Source organism: Diabrotica virgifera, chromosome 7, assembly GCF_917563875.1.
Source record: "Diabrotica virgifera virgifera chromosome 7, PGI_DIABVI_V3a".
NCBI classification, from domain to species: domain Eukaryota; kingdom Metazoa; phylum Arthropoda; class Insecta; order Coleoptera; family Chrysomelidae; genus Diabrotica; species Diabrotica virgifera.
Window position 1 is genome coordinate 35,850,444 of NC_065449.1, and position 24,346 is coordinate 35,874,789.

The 24,346-nt window shown below is 29.8% G+C and overlaps 1 protein-coding gene across 2 annotated transcripts in view; it reads right to left on the reverse strand.

The window, feature by feature from the left end:
• The window catches only part of LOC126888461 (zinc finger protein 664-like), a 365,892-nt gene that overhangs the window by 334,960 nt on the left and 6,586 nt on the right, over positions 1-24,346 (reverse strand). The window contains exon 2 of one of the 2 annotated variants that reach the window (XR_007699563.1): positions 14,986-16,791. Coding sequence is in view for 1 of the 2 variants with exons in the window: in XM_050656791.1 (XP_050512748.1) it covers positions 15,509-16,791 (1,283 nt within the window). In the remaining variant the exon portion in view is untranslated. Of the gene's footprint in view, positions 1-12,214; positions 16,792-24,346 lie in introns of those variants that run through there. The other variant, XM_050656791.1, reaches the window with a different exon arrangement.

Here is a 24,346-nt window from a genome sequence, read left to right on the forward strand (position 1 = left end):
GAGCTAAATATATGGTTATTAGTAGAACACAGTAGTCCATACCAAACGGTATATTAAGTATCAATAAAATATTTATAAATATGTAATACCTACAAAAACACAAATAAATTCATCAATACATGATCCCATTTTCATTTCAGCCGCCATTATGAGTAAGTTAAGTAATTATGACATTTTAGATGTTTTACCAACAGGTTTTACGTTTTTGCTCTTTGCGCAGAAATTGGCGCAGTTCTTGTACAAGAATCTGTGTCTGACTCAAATTCTTGTATCGTTTCTGATATCGTTTCTTGTATCTTTGTATGACACTATGCATTTTTTTGACATATCAGAAACGATATTAGAAATGATACAAGAAAATGTACAGTGTCATACAGCCTTTAGTTGACATAGTTCCCAAAGTATAAAAAAATCCTGAATCCATTTTAAATCAAATATATCACATAATTATTGTAAACATGGATTATACAACAAAACAAATTAATCTTCTTCTTCAGATGCCATCTCCGCTACGGAGGTTGTCAATCATCATCATCATAGCTATTTTAATTGTTGAGGCAGTATTGTTTTGAGCTACATCCAAACCATTCTCTCAGGTTCTTCAGCCATGAAATTCGTCTTCTTCCGATGCTTTGTTTGCCATCTATAGTATTTTTACTACAAAAGCGATATTACGTAGGTAGGTCAAAATTTTTGACGTAAGAGAACTGTCAAAACATTAGAATGTGACTTTTCATTACATTCTTTTATTCTAAACATGGCAATAATGAAAAGTCACAATCTAATGTTTTGACAGTTCTCTTACGTCAAAAATTTTGACCTACGTATTATCGCTTTTGTAGTAAAAATACTATTCGCTCCGAGCGTTAACAAAGTGTCAAAGCAAAATCGACCGACCTGCTCATGGTGGCGGTTTTTTGAAATTTTATAAGGACGCTTTGTGTATGTTTAAATGAGACATTTAAAAAAATGCCGTGTCACGCTAGTGATATTATGTAATAATATAAACAGAAAATAAAAACGCACTATAAATTCTTCACTTTCCAATATTGATTATCAGTTTGATTTTGTATGCATAACCTCACTATCGCAGTTTATGTCAATAAATATTTATTAACGAAAAAGAAAATATTTTGTTGCACTATAAATTACAGTATAAATAAATAACTAATGAATTCTAACAATTGTATTCGGTTATTATCACTACAAAATAAAATATTCAAGCTTAACAAAATAATCCCATAAGACTCAAACGTCCTTACAAAATCTGACAGCGTATCACGTGACTGTACGTAGAGGGGAGACGCACGGAGCCAATATCTTTCCTTGCATTATGAGTCGTACCAAAGAATACATATCTCCCAACTCCCAAGAACCGACACAAACGGATTATCTATGAACTAAATTTTTATGCGCCTGTGCCAGATCGGCCATTTCTCAATTTGCCTGAATAGCAAATAATTTTGGTGACATTTGTCTTGTACAGGATCGGCGTTTGTTGTTTGTTTGGCTTGGCTTGGTGTTAGTATTTTGTTTTTGTATCAGTTTGTAGCTCGTAATATTTTGTATAGACTTATTTTCTAGGTTTTAAGTTTAGTTTTTATTTTATTTGTGTATAGTTTATTTGTAGTATTTATTCGTGTGTACATAGCAGTGGCGGCTCGTCATAGGAGGCAAGGGAGGCTCAGCCTCCCCATAAATTTTTTACACACTCTACACTGGTTTGTTTATCATGAATCGCGAAAACAACAGGTACAACTCTCACTATTATACAACGTGTAAATTCCATATTATCACTAATTATCCATACGTACGGATCATTAGCATTAGAACGCATGATCGCGTCTCAGTTTTATTACATATTATTGTAGGCAGGACCCTGGGTTATCCCGAGATGCATGAACGGAGCACGGAGCCGAGAAGCCCAACAAGGCCGCGTCTCACCATCAAATAATTTGATCAAACAGTTTGATCAAACAGTTTGAGCAAACTTGACAAAGTTTGATCAAACAGTTTGACGTCACAAAAGTGACGTCACAATTGCAGTTTTTTTGAAATTCTAAAAATCTGTGCTCTCACTATCAGTCTAGTTTGATCAAATTTTTTGTATTGAGTTGTCTAACTTGTTTGTACTTTATTTAAAATTAAAATTTTTCATTATTATCCACAATGAACACTCAGGATGTGACGTCACTAACTGTCACTTTCAGTTTGCTCAAATTATTTGATGGTGGGACGCGGTCTACAGTCTCCGTTGCTAATGCTCCGTGCAGCGCAGCAGGCGTTTAAGGAGACCCGGTCTCCTAACAGTGGCATCTACGGTGCCATCACACGCTGCCCGGAGATATACCAAGGGAGGCAGAATAGCTTATCAGCTCCGTTGCGTGCGTCTCGGGACAACGAATTTTAGGGTCCCGACTAAAAATATATAATGAAAAATCTAAAAGTGCGAATTTTGTTATGAAATTTGGTATGTGGGGTTATAATAATATTTGGAACAACTTGCTCAAATAACTTTTTCCGATATCTCTAACTCAAAGCAAAATATCGGTAATTTATGGTGTTTTTTAATTCGCAGTAGGCCGCGTTTAGAATTAAAAAAATTCAGTTGAGTATCTTAAAAAATTTGAAGCTTCATTATGTATGGACTGCAAAACTTCAAAATCTGTATTTATTTTGATATGCGAGGTATCTATTTACAAATAGATGGAATTGTTAACAAATAAACGACACAAACTTTGGTATTAAACTTTTACAATTAGACTAACTATTTTTAAAATGATATATCATGAAATTATGAATTAGGATGATATTATGAAATGTAAATAAAAAATGGTCAAAAAATGGGGCTTTAAATTACATTTTTTGGCGCATTTTTTTGCTAGTGCAAATTTGTCTAGATATTTTACAGTTAGGTATAGCCTCCCCTATTGTAAAAATCACGAGCCGCCACTGGTACATAGTTAATTAAGTTTGGTTAAGTGGTTTATTTACTGTTGGAATGGCTGCGAAACGATGAGGGTTTTCTTGTATATTTCGTGGCTGTCAGACAAGAACAGGGGATGGTTTAAGCCTATTTTCAATCCCAAAAAATCAGGCAAGGTATGTAGCAATTTTGTTATACCTTATTCTTTATCGATAGAGAAGTTTGTTATGTATACATAATGGTAATAATACTGCAGTATAGCGACACGAGTTGTGTTGGAATCATATGAGAGTGAGTACAAAGACACACAGAATAATTTTTTTTCTAATTCCACTTCAAATTTACCGTACCTTTCATGAAAACTATTACCCAAGAAAGTTATCATTATTATCACAAGAGAGTGAAGGCCGCGTCTCACCATCAAATAATTTGATCAAACAGTTTGAGCAAACTCCGGAAGTACGTCTCCGGAAGAACTAAATTTTTTTATTTAATCAGTAGTTCCAAAATGACACAAAATCTAGGCATCGGATAAAAAAGTTTATTTGAAGAAAGTGTATTTTTTTGTTCTTCTTAATGGCGGTACAGGCTCGTTTTTTTAATATTGTATTTAATTACAGAGTAATTTCCACATATTAATATATTTTTCAAATTGGGCTCTGTACCGCCATTCTTTATTATATTACGAATACGTGTGCCAAATATCTCGAAAAAATATTCAAACATACAGCCGCAATCTTGGAACGCGTTTTGGCTACCTGTTGATCGCTACTGTATCACCTTAAAGTTATAATCTTATGTTAAAGTAAATAATAAAAACAGTAAATATAATAAAACAGATACTTACAGTTATGAATATAAACAAATATGAAGTGTCATCACCGCAAGTGTCAAATAAATGTTACCAATTTATTCTAAAATGTCACCTTCGTTCGATTCCAGGTACAGTGTGTTCCGAGCAAATGTGCTTCATAAAAACGCTTTATAATCCATTTATACAAATTAAATGAAACATATTATTGTGTATTTCTTTAGGTTAACATTAGTAGAAATCTTCAAACATTATTTTTACGCGTATATAATAAAATATGTCTAGTGGCTGTAATTACACTGTACCAGGCAAAATGATTCTAAAAAAGAACACACCTACCGCCTAAATATTTCGTGTTGGTATCCTGTGACGTCACAGGCTATTACGCGGATGACGTGCAACGGTAAGTAAATTAGACGAAGTATATATATTCAGGTTAGCAAAATAAAAATATTAGTTAACATGATATTATACAAAATACTGTGAAAATAATTTTTATACGTAAGTTTATATATGTACCAGTTTAAATTGGTGTTTATTTTTGCTGTGGTGTTTATTTTTATTTATACAGGGAGTTGAACTTGTTACGATTTTCATAGAAAATTGGTTATAACTTTGTAAATACCCTGTGTATAACATAATAAACCTTTATATTTTTGTGATATGGAAGTTAAGAATATTTCGAACATAAAATAAAATATAGGGTGTTCCATTTAAAAACCATAAGTTTGGTCTGCCACTATGTTATCGAACGCCCTATAACATTCTAACTAATTTTGTAATATAAAGCTCAAAGTTTGCTACAATTTTTGTTACTAACTTATATTGCTATCTATTACTATAGCGGATCTACTGAGCTTTATCACACTAATCAATCGCCCCGTATATTTTATTTTATTACTTCTGCTACCCTTAATCACAAATTTTTGTCCCTTATCTTTTTCATACTGTTTTATAATGTTGTTAAACTCATTAAGGCTCGGTACTTTATGTCTCCGTTAACAGCCGGTTAGTTAACCGGGGTTTAATCGGGACCTCTTGCGTTGTAATAAATGCAATTATAATTATTATTATACTTAATGTTGTTCTGAAGCTATTTCCTTGTGGCATTTTTATAATTACGTATTTTTTATGGGAAATAAGCCACAATTTTACTAAAAAATGAATTTATTAACGTTTCGAAGCCCAAATCGGGTTTCGTTGTCAAAATACAAAATACTATTAAAATAAAACAAACATGTTGTTGCTAAGTAAAAAAATTCTTCTAATAATTTATTTAATCTGACTCATTTATATTGGCAATTCAGACGTATATTATACATTTTAAAGTAGAAGACTTTAAAATGATATCGCCAATATTTATGAGTTGCGTTCCTGGGACGACTTTACTAAAAGATAGTTCATTCGATTACATGAAATCAATCCCAACTCAAGAATATCCGTCGCAAAAAAATCATAGCATGTGATCTGTCTTTAAAAAGACAACCAAATGCAACGATGACAGTAAAATTCTCGCGTTAGAGATTCCATAGTAAATCACGAGGGAAAACCAGGAAAAAACCTCGTGATACTATCCCGACATCGTAAGTATTTGGTCTTACATTTAATCTACCTTCAAAAAACTAATACCAAATTCTGACTTTAATATGTTTAAATTATAAATAATATTAATATTACATAGATATACAATAAGTAATACTAAAATATAAAATTTGTACTAACTCGATATGTTATTGACTTACTAATCGTGGTATTTTCTTTCTATTGACTTCCTCTTTCAGTATGGGTAACGTTAATAATAATAATAATGTTAATAAATTCATTTTTTAGTAAAATTGTGGCTTATTTCCCATAAAAAATACGTAATTATTATTATACTTATTTATAATTATAATAATACTTCTAATTTTTTTCTTTTAGCAAACTTTTTATCACAAATTGCACACTGTGCATTTTTTCAACTGGTTGACTCATAGGTTGTTCTATATTAGATGCATGTTCATCTATTATTTTCAAAACTTCCACGGTGTTCATATCTTTGAGAAAGTCTAAAATAAAAACAAAATGTATAAAAACAGGTTAATAACCCACTCTACAAATGAAAAATGAGTGATTTCACAGAAAAATTTATTACAAACTTTTGATAACTTTGATACAGAGGGAAGACATAGTTAATAAAAAATATGTATAAGTTACTATCCAATCGGTCCTATTTTTATTATAAACAAAGGGCAAGTCATTACACATATAAGATGTTTGGAAAAAAAATCTCATACAAAAATTATAAAATAAATATATTTCCTTAAAAAAGACAGTTAGTTCTCTTCGAACTTTCTGGGCAGAATAGCAAAATAATATAGAATGTTATATGATGTATAAGGGTTTTCGTAAAGGTTAAGCACCGATTTATAATTTAAACTAAACTTTTGACGTAATTTTCTCTGAATTACTACATCGGCGCTTGGTTCCTTGTCGAATAACCCTATCCAGTTTACCTTCATTGGGCAATCTCAGATGTTTTTTCAAATAATCTGCTGTGGTAAATTGCTTAATACAAATTTTGCACTTGTATGGTTTTTCTCCTCCATGTACTCTCAAATGTAAGTTCAAATAATAACTTGTAGAAAACCGTTTAAAACATATTTCACACTTGTGTGGCTTTTCTCCAGTGTGTACTCTTATGTAATTTCAAAGTATTATACCTGTTTCACTAAATTCCTTAAAACAAATTTCACACTGGTAAGGCTTTTCTCCATTATGGCATCTGTTATGGCGTTTCAAATAACAGATGTGAGAAAACAGCTTAGAACAAATTTTGCACTTAAAACCTTTTTCTCCAGTGTGCAGTCTCAAATGTTCTTCCAAATTTCTTGCTGTAGTAAACAGCGAGGTTTTTCCTCAGTGTGTACTCTCGAATGCGTTTTTAAACTATTTGCGTGGTTAAACTGCTCAAAACAAGTTTATTTTTACATACCTCGTATAAAATTGATAGAATTTTATATTAATGTTTGCATCTTAGTTGTTAGACTATACAGAGCATTTTATAAAGAATACATTTTTTTTTTCGTAAAATTAACAATAAAATAGTTATCATACCTAATTGTAATAAAATGATGAATGATGAGTATCTGCAATTTGAGAAAAAATTGCATTTTTTGTTTTCAATTAGAAGGATGTACTTGCATATTAAAACATAGTTTTTAATTCCAAACAACTTTTCATAATAACAATTTTCGATAATGTGATATATAAAGGTCTCTTTAGCGAAATTCATATTCTTTGACATATCTGGTATAAAATGAATAAAATTTGATATCTGATGGATGTATCTTAGATTTTAGACCAGGGAGAGCAATTTATGAAGATTCACTTTTTTTCATAAAATTTTCCAATTGTAATGTCAGATTCCGATTCAGCATAATCAAAAGCAAAATAGAAACATCTCTGATCAAAGTAAAATGATAAATTCACCGATATTTTTAAAACTGTTTAAACAAAACAGCTTTTAGTGTTTAAACAAATAAACCATTAGTGGCTAAACTTTTTACTTATATATACAGGGTGTCTGCCTAACTTGGAACCATATAGGAAACTTTTTTAATATCAATTTTACGAAAAAAAGTCAATCTTTATAAAGTGCTCTGCATAGTCTAAAACCCAAGATGCAATCATCAGATATCAAATTTTGTCAACAGTATACGAGGTATGTCAAAAAATATTAATTTCGCTCAAGAGCAAACTACCTTTATGTTTCAAAATATCAAAAAATTTTATTACGGAAAGTTATTTGTAATTACAAACCATATTCAAATATGCAATAACAGCCTTCTACTTGAAATTTTTTTTTTTGAAATTTACCTTAATTACTGATTCCGAACATCATTTTTATTTATTAGACATGTAATAACTCTTGTATTAATAATTTTAGGAAAAAAGTTATTCTTCATAAAAATCTGTGCATGGTCTAAACCTCAAGATGCAACTATCAGTTATCCAAGTTTGTTAATTTTATACGAGGTGTGTCAAATAATATGAATTTAGAAAGAATTGTATTTCAGAATGTCGAAAATTGGTATTATAAAATGTTGTTTGGAATTAAAAACTATGTATTAATATGCAATTAAATCCCTCCAATTAAAAACAAATTCTAAATTGTTACATATTTTACATACATTTGAGAAATATTTGCAATATACTTTTTTTTTCAAACCACTTTTCATAACAATAAATTTTCGATATTGTGAAATATATTTCTTTCTAAATTCATATTATTTGACACACCGCGTATAAAATTAACAAACTTGGATAACTGATGGTTGCATATTGAGGTTTAGATCATGCACAGATTTTTAAGAAGATTAACTTTTTTTCCTAAAATTATTAATAAAAGAGTTACATGTCTAATAAATAAAAATGATGTTCGGAATCGGTAATTTAGGAAAATTTCAGAATTTTTTTTCAAGTAGAAGGCTGTTATTACATATTTGAATATGGTTTTTAATTACAAATAAGTTTTCATAATACAATTTTTTGATATTTTGAAATATAAAGGTAGTTTGCTCTTGAGCGAAATTCATATTTTTTGACATACCTCGTATACTGTTGACAAAATTTGATATCTGATGATTGCATCTTAGGTTTTAGGCTATGTAGAGCACTTTATAAAGAATGACTTTTTGTCGTAAAATTGATATTAAAAAAGTTTCCCATATGGTTCCAAGTTACGCAGACACCCTGTATAAACTAACAAAACAGTTTTTGAAAAATATAAGCTTGTTGGATTTTTTTAACTAATGCATATTTTCAATCTACATTACTCAATACTGTTTATTCATATTAATAATACAAAATATCTTACACACGTCATATATTTACAAAAAATTTAAGCAAAATTAAAATTTTGTTCTAAATCTAGATATTCCTGGATAGCGTAAAAAGGATTTCTTAACGTTTTTTAAATTTTATCGTTAAATTCCTTTTCAGGTAAATTTCTGATATTCTCAGGTAACAACAACTATTGTACATTACAACATTTACCCACCCTTTTCCCAATCTCATTCTCTTCAAACTGTCAAGATAGAATAACAAAATAATATATAATGTTTTAGTATATAAAGATTATCGTACACTTTGAGCACTGATTTATAATTGAGGGGGTTAAAAGTAAAAGGGTTTAAGTGCACTTTTCTAAAAATATGCTCGAAGTACACATTCGCATACTTATATAGTAGCCCAATAAAATAAAATAAAATCAAAATTTAATTCCATACAGGTTGGAATAATTTTTTTATTGAAGTTTAGATCAAAACAAAAGATATTTTCAAGAAAGTATATGATTCATATTAGGGGATCATTGTTTAAATAATTAAAACTTGGTAATTTTTGCACAAAATTTACTTTTTTAACTACTGCGGCAATTCTTGTTTCTATTAAGGATTTTACAATTTTCTTCTGCAAAGATGAAGAAACAGTCTTTTATGTGAGACTTACTAAATTAAATTTGACCCTGAATTTATTTAAATAATTGTAAATCAAAATTGAAAAACAAATTTCTAAAAAAATATTATTTGCAATATAAATAAGCACTATAAAATATTTTGTTTTGCAGAAAATTTGCGCTATGATATCACTATAAATTGATAAAAAAATTGGTTGATAAATATTGAGCATTTTATGAGATATATACTTTGTTTATAAAAAATTACCATTTTTTCAATTGCAAAAACGCGGTTGTTCCCGATAGAGTATACATTCTTTTGTCTCATTTTTTTCTTTTTATGTATTTTTTCGATAAATGTATTGATAAATTAAAATTTTAATCAAACACCCCTTCAAAATGGCGTTTAAAAATTGGTATAATTTGTTTAAAACTCGTTTTTTTAATAACATCACCGGGATTAAAAATTTTGAAATTATTTTTTGATATTCGTGTTCCTGGTAGTTTTTGACACACTTACAAAAGAAACAAAATTTCTAGATCAATTTTTTGCAGAGATAGCTTTTCCAAGTTTAAAAATTCATAATTTGTTTATTTATCAACACTAACATTTTAAAGTGCGTGAGTACATCTATCAACCCTACTACTTAACAATGTCATTTATACATAGAATTAAATTTTTTAAATATTTTACAAAATAATGATTTTTGTAGCAACCTTCAACTGAAAACTGTTTGCATGAAGATTGGTGGTGCAGTAGTACTTTGCGTTATTTTCGTTAATAATGAACCAATTTCAATGTTTTTGAAGATATTCTTCTTTAGCGGCGAATCGATTGAGGGTAAAATTTGATTGATCCGCGCGCATGCGCACACCGACAGTATGGTATTAGTTGTTATACGGGCTCTGATTGGATGTTGAAATTTTGAAATGATCTGTCAATAATTGTTCAATATGGAGGTTATCGGTAAACAAAAATATTGTATAATATTAGTTTTTATTGATGTGTGGACAGAAATAAAATCAAATTTATAATTATAGTGACTTTTTAAATAGTTTTGAAAAGCCGCAGGTACGTAATTTTAAATGTTTCAGTTGGAAATACCTAATAGTTTCAATACCTATCTATTTGGAAAATGTAAACAAAATAATGTAGTTACCTATTAGTAGGCAATGCTTTAATTTACATAATCTGATTACGAACAAACTTTCTACAAATCTTCATCTCATATATCGTTTTCTTACTCTATATTTTGTTGTATTTTATTTCGACAAAAATCAAACTAATAATTTTATTAAATTCATATAAATTTATGGTGTAAACGTTTAGTTTGTGTATATTCCCACATGACGTATACGAGAGTTTGGTGCAGTTTGAAACGGCGTCAACTTTCGTACGGCGCGGTAGACGTGAAGTGGGTTCAAGCCCCAAGCAAGTTATTATTTTTTTATTTTTTTTATAGATTTTATGATTGTAAGTATATTATTATATAATTTTTGAAGTTATTCTTCTTTTTTGAAAGTGGTAGATAAGAAAGTTAGTTTGATTTTTAAATAAAATAAGTACAAATAACCTTTTAAGTATATTTACTTCGTTTAAATTACCTATTATATAATAGAAGAATATCTTCTTACGTGCGTACAAAGTACACACACATTCTTTTTTTTTAGTTTATGGTAGCTTATAAAAATAGTATCATCTAAATGACACTTTTAACAATAAATATTCGTCAATCTGTTATAAACATTTTTTTTCTCTAGATGTGATAGATACAATTGGCACAAAAGGTTTTTTATAAAGAAAAATAAAAAATAATACTGAATTAGCATTAAAAATGTGTTAAATACTTTTTCTTTGTACAATATTAAAAATAGGTACATTTAATAAAAATATGTATTTTTCATTAAATTTTATAATCTTTTTAACATGTAATACACTAAAAATTGTGTATATATTTGTTAATTTTTATTCACTTATATACATATATTTATATGGAGAGGTTGTCTTTCATTTTTTTATATATTATATTTTGTATTCACATTATCTTTGCGAGATTTTGCCATTGATTTGTACAAAGAAAAGAGTTATGATTCTCTAACAAAATTTTACTATTTTGTAAGTTTTTAAAGTAAAAATTTGTTTTATTACTCTGTTGTGATTATCTTTGGTGCCAACCTTTATTTATCACAATACTAGAGAAAAAAATTGTTTATAACTAATTAATAATTATTTATGGCAAAAAGGGTCATGCAAATGCTAATATTTTTATACGCTACCCCAAATTAAAAGAAAACATTGAAATTGGCCCATTAGTAACGGAGATATTAGAAAAGACTCCTCCGCCAATTTTCAGACAAAAAGTTTTCATTTAAGGTGCTACGAAAATCATCATTTTTCAAAATATTCACAATTTTTATTGTGTATAAATTACATTATTAAGCAGTAATGTCAGTAAATGTACTCACGTACTTTTAAATGTCAATATTAATAAATAAACAAATTATGAATTTTTAAACTGGGAAAAGCTATCTCGACCAAAAATGCATCTAGAAAATTTTTATTCTTTTGTGGATATGTCAAAAATTACCAAGAATACGAATATCGAAAAATAATTTCAAAATTTTTAATCCAGGCGATGTTACTAAAAAAATGAGTTTTAAACAAATTACACCAATTTTCAAACGCCATTTTGGAGCGCTGTTTAATTGAAATTTTGATTTGTCAATACATTTATCAAAAATATACATAAAAGCAAAACAAATGAGACGTTAAAAACTTGTATACTCTATCGGCAACAACCGCATTTTTGCAATTGGAAAAAAAATTAATTTTTTATAAACAAATTAAATATCTCATAAACTACTCAATATTTATCAACCAATTTTTTTGTCAGTTTATAGTGATATCATAGCGAAATTTTTCTGCAAAACAAAATATTTTATAGTGCTTATTTATATTGCAAATAATATTTTTTTAGAAATTTGTTTTTCAATTTTTATTTACAATTATTTAAATAAATTAAGGGTCAAATTTAATTTAGTAAGTCGCATATAAAAGACTTTTTCTTCAGCTTTGCAGAAAAAAATTGTAAAATCCTTAATACAGACACGAATTACCAGAGCAGTTAAAAAAGTAAATTTTGTGCAAAAATTACCCATTTTTAATTATTTAAACAATGATCCCCTCACATGAATCATATACTTTCTTAAAAATATCTTTTGTTTGGACCTAAACTTTGATAAAAAATCTATTCCAACCTGTACGGGATTACATTTTGATTTACATGTATTGTAATTTTATTTGATCGGTCTATAATAGTACTATAACTTGGTGGTAAAAGGATTCAAGCATGTTTCACCCTACAGTCGGCATCTATAGCCATTACATTTAATTTAATGAAAACAATTGCAGTTTGCATTAGTAGTAGGTAAACGTGTTTACATGCGCTTGAATCATTTTAACAGAAAACTATTTTTAGTATTCTGTAAAAATACATGTTAATACGGGATTAATTTCAAGTAAATAAATATTAGATTTGTGTCAAATTTTTAAGACTAATTATGTATTATGCATCGTGCCTGTTGTAGTTACACTGTGGTTAACAGCTGGGATAAAAATGATTAGTAATAGTTAACATTGGCATTTGAACCGTTTTACGACTAACATTTATCATCAACACCATGTACTGATTCAACTCAGTGGCGGCCCGTGAGGTAGTGCCTTAGAGCCATGGCACTACCTTCGTAACTATGCAGTAACATATTTTTTATCTTCAAAACTTTTTAATTCTTGTTAATTTTTTTGTGTATATTTCTTTTGATCTTCATAAATTATATAAAATATGGCAACTATTTGCGTAATACAACCCCTGCCACAGCGGAGATTATTCGACAGGAGAATCTCTCCCTCGTGCCAAAGTCAGTACTGACACGACTAAAGAGAGAAAGATTTTACGAGCATTCTATTTAAGTGACAGAGAAAGAGCTATATTGGACTATTAGTATACCTTTAAATGTGAATCTCTGTGCCGGGCTCGAGGTTGAGTTTCTTTACGTGCTGGTTTGTCGCTTTTATTATGTATATTTTCTGTTAAAAAGTTTTGTATTTATAATTAAACTTTTATGGCATCATAATCGTGGGTGTAGTGTGTAATATAAATAATATTTTGATTATTTCTTAAGTTTAATTTATTAATTGACAATGAAGATTAGTATCTAAAAAATTTTTTTAAGAAATTTAAATTTTTAAGAATATTTTTTTTAAATATTTAAAAAAAACTCCAAATGTTATAAGGTTTTGTGGAGTTTTCGAGTTAGCTTTAAGAAGTCACGACGAAAAATAAAATTCAGAAAATAGAGGCATATTTAAGGAGCTGGTCAATTTTAGCGCCGAATTAGACAACGACTTATAGGTTCATATTATTCAAAGTACCAGATCTTTCAAAGGTCTACCTTCTCCGGACATTTAGTTGCTTCTAATTTATTTATGTCGGAGAAGTTTTCTGCTTATAAGCATCAGTTCTCCGAATCATTTGTTAATGAAACATGGAGACAATTTTAATTTTTAAACAAAACTCGATTTAAAACTGAATTAGAAGTAGGTACTGTATTGGCGAGACGAATTAAGTACTACTTCTGGGGCTGTTTCGCTATCGGTTTTATTGTAGAGGGAAGGCTTAAAAAGCACATTTGAAGAAACTATTAAACTTTTAAGTATTTTAGTTACCATTCCTATATCAACATCTGAAGCAGAACGCTGTTTTTCGATGTTAAAACATAGTGCTTTAGGTATGCTATCTGCAGAAAAGCATTTTGTAAATTGTATTGATTATTTCATTCATAGGAGATTCTGACCAATAGAAAGCTACAGAAATCTGAATTAAATCGATAATTTTTTATAATCTCCCGTCGTTAAGTATATTACGTCAGATGCCCTTCGTTGCTACGAAAAAATACATTCAGTGACATTAATGACAATTAATGTTTTAAAAATTATAAAAGTGATGACTTTAAATCGTCAAATATTTATAAAAACTGTGTGTTTAATGGTACTTACATAAATAAATTACAATAAAATTTTGGTTTTGAACAGTTTTATTCATGAGATAATCACAACAACTTGCACTCGACCTCTGAAATTAATATAGAATTTTTGCTCTCGTGACACTTTGACATAATTTCACTCGCCTTCGGCTCGTGAAATTAAAACTGTCAAAGTGTCGCTCGGGAAATATTCAATAATTTCAGAGCTCTTGTGCAATTACTACTGATAATTTTAATAATAAAGGCATTGAAAACTTTGCAACCAAAAAATAGAAGAATGAACTTCATATATCGTAAACTTTAAAAGTGACATTACAAAAATTTGTGCATGTGTGTGAATAATGAAATAGTATTATTTTTATAAATTGGTAAATAGAGACTAAATCTTAATAACAAACTTCAAGCACTATCAGCAGTAAATGCTGGTGGTAGGTTAAGAGGTTTTTATTATTAATTAATTTACGGAACTGTTTTGATCAATGTTGGACAATTCCTTGGCACCTCAGATCAATAAACATAAGATACAAAGATAAAAGTATCCGCGCATATATTTTTTCAGTTTTTGTAATAAGTATACTTTTTTTGACAATACCGTGAATCCGTCACTAAAAATTTTGGCGCCTGCCCGAGTTCTGGCACTACATTCTTAAAGTGGTACGAGCCGCCACTGATTCAACTACATTTTTTATTAATTGAAAAAAAAAGAAGGATATAGTAAGAGCAATAATATACCCCTATATTTTTATCATTTTATGGAACATTGTCCACCAGCCATATTTTAGTTTAATGACTTCTAGAATTTATAAAACTCAAATAACTTTGAAGCTGATTATCTCAGAACTATCAAAACTGCACTTACATCCTTTTACGTCTGACATCCTCAATTTAAACTAAACTTTTGACGTAATTTTCTCTGATTTACTACGTTTGCGCTTGGTTCCTTGTCGAATAACCCTATCCAGTTTATCTTCAGTTTGCAAACTCAGATGTCTTTTCAAATAACTTGCTGTACTAAATCGCTTGATACAAATTTTACACTTGTATGGTTTCTCTCTGGTGTGCGACCTCATATGTATCTTCAAAGTTCTCAATACACTAAATCTCTTTAAACAAATTTCACACTCATAAGATTTTTCTCCAGTATGAACTTTTAAATGATCATTTAAATTACTTTACGAGTAAATTAGTTAAGACAAATTTGACACTTGTACGTTTCTTCTCCAGTGTGGAATCTCAGATGTCTTTTCAAATAATATTCTGTTGTAAATTGCTTAATACAAATTTTGCACCTCTATGCTTTTTCTCCGGCGTTGGTGTGCCACTGCAAATGTCGTTTCAAATTTCCCGATTTACTAAATTGTCTAAAACAAATTTCACACTTATGACGTTTATCTCCAGTGTGTGTTCTTAAGTGTATTTTCAAAACGCGTGCTTCATTAAACTGCTCAAAACAAATTTCACACTTATGAGGTTTTTCCCCAGTGTGTACTCTCAAATGTGTTTTCAAACTAGTTGCGTGGGTAAACTCCTTAAAACAAATATCACACTTGTAAGGTTTTTCTCCAGTGTGTACTCTCAAATGTAATTTCAAATAATATGTTGTAGTAAACCGTTTAAAACATATTTCACACTTGTGTGGTTTTTCTCCAGTGTGTACTCTTACATGTCGTTTCGAAGTTACTGTTTCCCTAAATTGCTTAAAACAAATTTCACACTGATAAGGTTTTTCTCCAGTATGGCATCTGTTATGTCGTTTCAAATAACAGATGTGAGAAAACAGCTTCGAACAAATTTTGCACTTGAAACCTTTTTCTCCAGTGTGCAGTTTCAAATGTTCTTCCAAATTACTTGCTGTAGTGAACTGTTTAAAACAAATTTCGCACTTACGAGGTTCTTCCTCAGTGTGTATTCTCAAATGTTTTTTTAAACTTCGTGATAGGTTAAACTGCTTAAAACAAATTTCACACTTGTATGGTTTCTCTCCAGTGTGCAACCTCATATGAGGTTTCAAAGTTCCCTTTTCACTAAATCGCTTAAAACAAATTTCACACTTGTAAGGTTTTTCTCCAGTGTGCACTCTCATATGTCTTTTCAAATCATTTAATTGACTAAACGGCTTAAAACAAATTTCACACTTGTGTGGTTTTTCTCCAGTGTGCAATCTCAAATGTTGTTTCAAATAACATGTTTGACTAAATTGCTTAAAACAAATTTCACACTGATAAGGCTTTTCTCCATTATGCCACGCGATATGTCGTTTCAAAGAACCAATCTGGGAAAACATCCTAAAACAAAGTTCGCACTTGTAAGGTTGTTCCCCAGTGTGCACTCTCAAATGTTGTTTAAAATAACTTGTTGTAGTAAACTGCCTCAGACAAATTTCGCACTTATAAGGTTTTTCCGGAGTGTGAATTTTCATATGACGATCCAAATTTTTTCTTTTAGCAAACTTTTTATCACAAATTGCGCATTGTGTAATTTCTTCACCTGGTTGACTCATAGGTTGTTCTATGTTAGATACATGTTCATCTGTTGTGTTCAAAACTTCCATAGTGTTCATCTCTTGGAGAAAGTCTAAAATAAAAACCAAAATGTATAAAAACTAGTTAATAACCCAGTCTAGAAATGAAAAATGATTGATTTACAAGTCATAGAAAAAATTATTACAGGTATCTGATAACTTTGATATATAGAGAAGACATAGTTAATAAAAAATATGTATCAAGTGGCTGTCCAACTGGTCCTATTTTGATTATAAACAAAAGCCAATGCATTATAAGATGTTTGGGACAAAAACAATCTCCTATAAAAATTATACAGTAGGCGCCACCCTACTAGATATATGGGTAGGTACCTAATTGCTATGCTTATGGGCTAATCCGGTCCATTCTCAGATGTGACTTTCATCCCTGTCATGTTACTGTCAAGAAACTATTCAAAATATTTGTTTTTCCATACAAAAAATACATTAATTAACAGTATTGTAGCAAAACAATGAATCACCGGCCGCAAGTAGCACCTCGAGACGTAAGCCGAGAAAATTCTGGCCGAAGCACAATAAACGTGGAATCGACGCGCGGTATATGTGGAAGGTCACACCATAGCTAGGTGGCGAAGTCTGGAATGATCAAGTATAACGTTATTTGCTATTTAATGGGAGCACGCTTTTATTTAGTTTAGTTGAGAATATAAATTCGATCTGTAACTTGTATAAATAAATTCGTATAAACGAATCGAGAGTATTATTTTAACCGTAATTACGCTACAGTATTATTACTCTGCTTTAAAATAACTTTTTCTATTCTCATTCTATAATTGCTCTAATATATTAATTATGATTTCACTACCTGTATCATAATGAACTTCATTCGCCGCTAGGCGGCGAGTTTCGTATCCCTCATACTCGCTTCATAATGACCAATGACCATCATTAAATGCTCGTTGCATAATATACTATTATTCAAACACCAAGAATATTACAATGCCTTAAAATTTTACAACTGTAACAAAATGACAACTATAAACGTCAAAATTAGATCAGCTGTATTTAATACAGCTGATCTATTGTTAGTCAACTTTCTATGTTAATATTCAGTTTCTATACATTTTCTGGCGTTCTAAATGTCACTAGAAATAAAAATAAACATTGTTGTGAAGGGCCCAGGACCCCGAAGGGCCCAGGCTCGAAGCGACGCGACCCATCGCGTCGCTTCGTTATCGATCATTCGCTACCTGTACACTAAACAGATACGAAGCGAATACGTTCGATAGCGAAGCGAAGGGTCAAAAATCGAAAAGATAAAAAAAAATCACAAATTCAGTTACCTCTAAGCTGGAGTCATTTTATCTTAAAGTAATTAGTTTGTTACGTGGTTCAGTTGACTTTGGAAATAATATTTATAAAAATTAGTATTTTAAAAATTGCAACCGCCCTCTGTAAGTAGTAAGTAGATCTAAGTAAGATAAGTGACTATTGTTCTATGAAAGTGACAACTGTACTCTTTATTGACCACACAAATTCATTTTTTAAGAGTTACACAATATCTACAACATAATAAATTATTCTAAGGGTAGACATACTAAATATGTCTATGCGGATACGCCACTGATTAGAGGGTGGCTACTGAAATTTCAATATTTACCTGAATTTTTGGGTTACCCGATATGCAACAAATTATTTACTTAAAAATAACACGCGTTCTGTAGTTGACACTACAGTTGGATAACTTTACTTTTGATAAGAGGAGCAATTAAAAGATTTTCAAGTGATTAAAGTCGGTTTTTAAGGGCCGGTACTTTCTGTCTCGATTAAACCCCGCTTAGCGAAATTTTGCACGACAAAATTCCTCTAACCAAGGTTTAATCGGGACAGAAACTACCGGTCCAAAGTCTTGTAAACCATAATATATATATAAAAAAAAATCAATGGGAAAATCCCTGTATAATCCCTATATAAACTTCACCTGGTATACTATTTTTACTCTGGGCTAATTAGCAAAATTCATGGAAAAGTTATTTACCAGCAATTTTATTGCTTCGAATTATAAGATCCTATATATTAATAATATAGGTATGCAAAGTCCGCAGATAGTGTGCTACTTTTTTATAAACAAAATGGCGCCGCCAAATCGTCTTTTTTTTAATTATTGCTCTATAACTCCAAAGATTTTAACATTACAACAAAAACACCCAAATAAAAATTCACCGCAATTAAATTCTGCATAGAGATATCTTTTTCCCGATTTTCTCCGACGAAAATTTTCCTCGGAAAATGCGGGTTTTCCCAACAAAAACTCTAATTTTCAAATAAAGTTTTAGGTAAGTAATTATTAATCAATAATTAAATAACTTAGTGACATCACAATATCACAATTTCAAAGTCTTGAACATGAAGGTGTAACATATAGTGTAAATTTGGCAAACATATTAAATCAATATTATGTTGATAGTATTAAAGATATTATTGTAAGTTTTGACCAAAATAGTGATATTAATTTAAATTTGCACAGTTGTTTCATCTGATGTAAATTTTGAAACTTTTGAGAGCATATCACTAAACCAACTATATGATATAATCAAATTACAATATAAAAAAAATAGTACGGATGAAGTAGGTCTCGATATTATCAAAAATCTATTTCATGTGTTAGGTTATCCTTTATTAAATTTAATTAATATGAGTTTAGAGAAGAGCCTGGTGCCCAAGCAATTTAAAATATCAACTATAGTTCCTGTTCCAAAAGTTCCTAATACTAATAAACTTGATCAATTACGTCCAATAAATATGCTCCCATTTTGTGAAAAAGTTTTAGAAATTGTGGTGTACAATCAGCTGATTAAATTTATTACTTCAAATAATATCCTGTATAATTACCAGTCTGGATTTAGAAATTCTCATTCATGTGAGACCGCATTACAGTTAGTTGTCTCAGATATGAAAAGTATTTTAGATACGACAGGGGTCGGTATATGCGCAGTTTTTATAGATCTCAAAAGAGCATTTGAAACAATAGATCGTCATATACTTCTTTTGAAATTAAAGAAATATGGTTTTAACGGGACAGTTTTTAATTGGCTGGAAAATTATCTGTCAAATAGGTACCAAAGGACTAAATTAAATAGTGAAATGTCAAATCCAAAGTTAAATGATATTGGTGTGCCGCAAGGCAGTGTACTTGGACCTCTACTTTTCATATTATACATTAATGATTTGGGAAACGTATTAAGCAAATGTAAAATTCATCTTTTTGCTGATGACACATTAATATATTTTTATGGGGAAGATTTTGTTGATGTAGTGGACACGATGAATCGTGAATTGCATTTATTAACTGAAAGATTTAAGTTAAACAAATTGAAAGTCAATGAGTTAAAATCCAAATACATGTTTATTGGTAATAATACTCTTTTCGGGAAATTCTTAAGTTTGGATGTTCACATTAAATTAAATAATGAAAAAATTGAAATGGTTCAGGAAATAAAGTATTTGGGATTCATATTGGATAGGGAACTAACTTTTAGTAAACATGTTGATTACATTTGCAGAAAGATAGGGAAAAAATAGGTTTTTTTCGAAGAGTATCACCATTTTTGACATTTCAAACTAAATTAACAATTTATAATTCGTTAATATTACCTCACTTTTTATATTGTTGTTCATTGATTTATACAGGATGTTCTAATTATGACAGGCTTCAAATTCTCCAAAATAAGGCTATGCGAGTAATATTGAGATGCAATCGATATACTCGAATTCAAGATATGCTGAAAACTTTAAATTGGTTAAAAGTTGAACATTTTATGTATGTCCAATCTATGACATTCTTATTTAAGATGGTAAACCATTTATTGCCTGAGTATTTGAACAGTCAGTTGGTCCCGATAGCAAACGTTCATGAGCATAGCACTAGAGCTGCAAATTCAATAAATTTTTATGTTAGAACAACCAACAAGTCCAGTTCAATGAAAAGCTTGTTTCATAAAGGGATTGTACAGTTCAATAATATACCTTATCACATTAAAAATAGCCATAATGAAGACGGTAAAAATTAAACAAATATTTTAGCAATAATTCAATTGTTAATTAACAGTTTACGATCGCAATAATAACCAAAATAATCATGATACATTGATCATCAATTGTTTTATCTTGACCATCAATTGTTTTATTTTGTATGCTATTCAAAATATTTTGAGCATCCTCTTTGGCTCTATCAAAGCTGGGTATAGGTATTGTTACAGTTTTTCCGATCAAAATTGGAGGACATTTTTTTTCACTTAATTGTTTCATAGAAATTAGCCTGAGCATGAAGACATTCAATCGCATTTCCTTTATTTATTTTACTCTTTTCTGTCTGTGCACAACGCATGCTCGAATGCGTGCCAAGGAGAAGCTCGAAATATTTTGGGTATCATACAAGACAAGTTAAAACAATAATTGACGGTTTATATAGAGTTGGTACGAAATACGGAACAATAAACACACTTTTTTCAAGAAATCAAATAAGAGAATGCAAAGAGAATTTTCCTAATTTCGAAGATGTTTCAGATGTTAAGCTGTCTCTAATAGAAATTATTAGAAAAGATTCTAAATTTACAGGACAAGGATTTATAAAATACCACTGCAATAAGAAGTGCTCTTCAAAACCACATAAGTGTAAAAGGTCTAACGTATTGTGCAATTCTAAATGCCATAATGCCACAACATGCGAGAATAAACACTAAATTTTAATTACGACAATATAAAAATAATAAATATTACAATTAAAAAATGACGTTCTATTAAACCTAATCTAACAAATTACGACATTTTAATAGCTGATCGGGGTTTGACCGGTCAAACCCCGATTTCATAAAATTAAATTTTGACCTTTGCCTGACCAACGTAATCTCTCCTAGGTTTGACTAGTCAAAGGCCGAAACTGTAATTTATTTCGGGCTTTGACTAAGACCGTCAGTCAGACCTGAGGATTGCCTAGTCAAACCTAGGAGTGCCTGAAATTCGGGCTTTGACTATAACATATACACCATTTTTTTAAATTTTTTACAGGCTATATTTTGCTAGGAATGTATTTCGACAAAATACTTACTATTTCAGTTATTTGCGAAAAACCGTCTAAAAGCGTGGTTATTTTGTTGAAAAAATGAACATATTCACTGCCAAATAACTCGAAAAGTATTGACTTAGTGAAAAAACTCTATGGAACAAAAGTTACTTAAAATTAGCCAGTTTATCCATTTCCTGACTTACTTTGGACGAATATTTTTTCACCCCTAAGAGGGGGTGAAAACCACACCCAGGGCAAAAGCACATATCGGCACAATATCACTTTTTTTGACATGTTAGCTATGTGTGTGCCAAATTTCATGTCAATCTAAGCGGTTCTTTAAAATTTAGAGGTTTTGCGATATTTTACCGGTAAAGAACGGACTATCATATGGGAAACTTTTTTAGGTATTCTTAGTTTTATGAAAAAAGTTATTCTTTATAAAAAGTTGTGCATGGTCTAAAACTTAAAATACAACCATCAGTTATCAATTTTTTAAGCCGTATACGAGGTATGTCAAAAAATATAAATTTTACTCAAGAGTAAAATAGCTTTATTTTTCACAATATTGAAAATTGTTAGAATGAAAAGTTGTTTGGAATTAAGAACTATATTTTAATATGCAATTTCATCCTTCTAATTGAAAAAAAAAATTGAATTTTTTTTAATTATTGATACTTAACCAACATTATTTTAAGTTATTTCAATTATGATAACTCTTTTATTCTTAATTTTACGAAAAACAGTTATTCTGTATAAAATGTTCTGCATGGTCTAACACCTAAAATACAACCATCTTATATCAAATTTTGTCAATTTTATACGAGGTATATAAAAAATATGAATTGGCTTAAGAGTACCTACTTAAATAAAATACATACCGGTATTTTTCACAATATTGAAAATTGTGATTATGTTATATAGAACTAAAAAGCATGTTTCAATATGTAAATACATCCTTCTTATTGAAATATTCTGAACTATAAAGGTACTTTACTCTTGATCGAAATTCGTATTTTTTGACATACCTCGTATAAAATTGATCAAATTTGATATTAGATGGTTGTATTTAAGGCTGTTGACCATGCAGAACTTTTTACAAGGTGTACATTTTTTTTGTAAAATTAATAATAAAAGAGTTATCATAATTGAAATAACTGAAAATAATGTTGGTTATCCATAAAAAAATTCAATTTTTTTTTCAATTGGAAGGATGAAATCGCATATTAAAATATAGTTCTTAATTCCAAACAACTTTTCATTATAACAATTTTCAATATTGTGAAAAATAAAGATACTTTACTCTTGAGTAAAATTCATATTTTTTGACATACCTCGTATACGGCTTAAAAAAATTGATAACTGATGTTTGTATTTTAAGTTTTAGACCATGCACAACTTTTTATAAAGAATAACTTTTTTCATAAAACTAAGAATAAAAAAATTTTCCCATATGATGCCGACTTAATTGGACACGCTGTATAAAATATTGAAATTAAAACTCAATTGTAGCCTTAGGCTAGGTACGTTAACGTCTAGTTTGTCTAGTTGGTCATGTTTTTGATCAATAAATCTTCATTTTCTGCTTAGTTTAATAAACAAGCCTAAATAGGCTATGAGATATTAATAATTTAATTTGTAGATTTATTACTTAAAGTTTCAATTAAATCCGTATTTTTTTGATGTTTGGTGGAAATGGAACGAGCTAAAAGGAATTTGATCTGCGATGAGTGTGTTCAAGCAGTAATCTTACATAGGGAAGGACTTAGTTACCATGCTATCGGCTTCTTATATTGGTAAACATTTTTTGCTAATGCACGATAATACAAGACCTCACATTCACGAACTGTAACCGAATATTTACAACAGGTAAATCTTCGGACTTTAAATTGGCCATCGCACAGTCCAGATCTTAACTGTATCGAATATTTGTGGGACATAATTGGCATAAGACTACGACAGTGTTTGCCACTTCCTAGAACCTTACAAGGGGTAGAAACAGTAGCTCTCGAGATTTGGAATCATATTAAAAATCCACAAGGAAAAAGTTTTCCTGTAGTTGGCTGTATACCATATAATACAAAAAAAAACGAATAAAATCCTTTATAAAAGGTATATATTTAAAATCCCTAATAAGGGCTACATCACAGAACTAGTTTTCGATTGGTTGACCAATCATCATCAGTGCTTCCCTAAAATGAATATAACCTGATAAAATGATGTGAAGGTTTTAAAAATTTGACTACGGTTAAGAAAAGTTGTAGGTTATACTCACGTGAACTAACATGCTAACCACCAAAATATAATATTACAGAAATATGTGGGTAAAAACCATTTAAAAGTAATCCGTCAAGGAAACAATGAAGAAATATGTGGACTTAAGCATGGATGTTTAAAATATTCCATGTACTACGCTCTAGGTACCATCTGAGATCTGATTCGACTTGTTCACATGATGACAGTATGGTGGCAAGTGACGATGAACTGAATGGGGACTTCTGAACCATGACATGACAATAGTGACAGTTTCACACGAAGTTGAAAATTTAACCTGTCATATTTGAAACCTACGGTGTACAGAT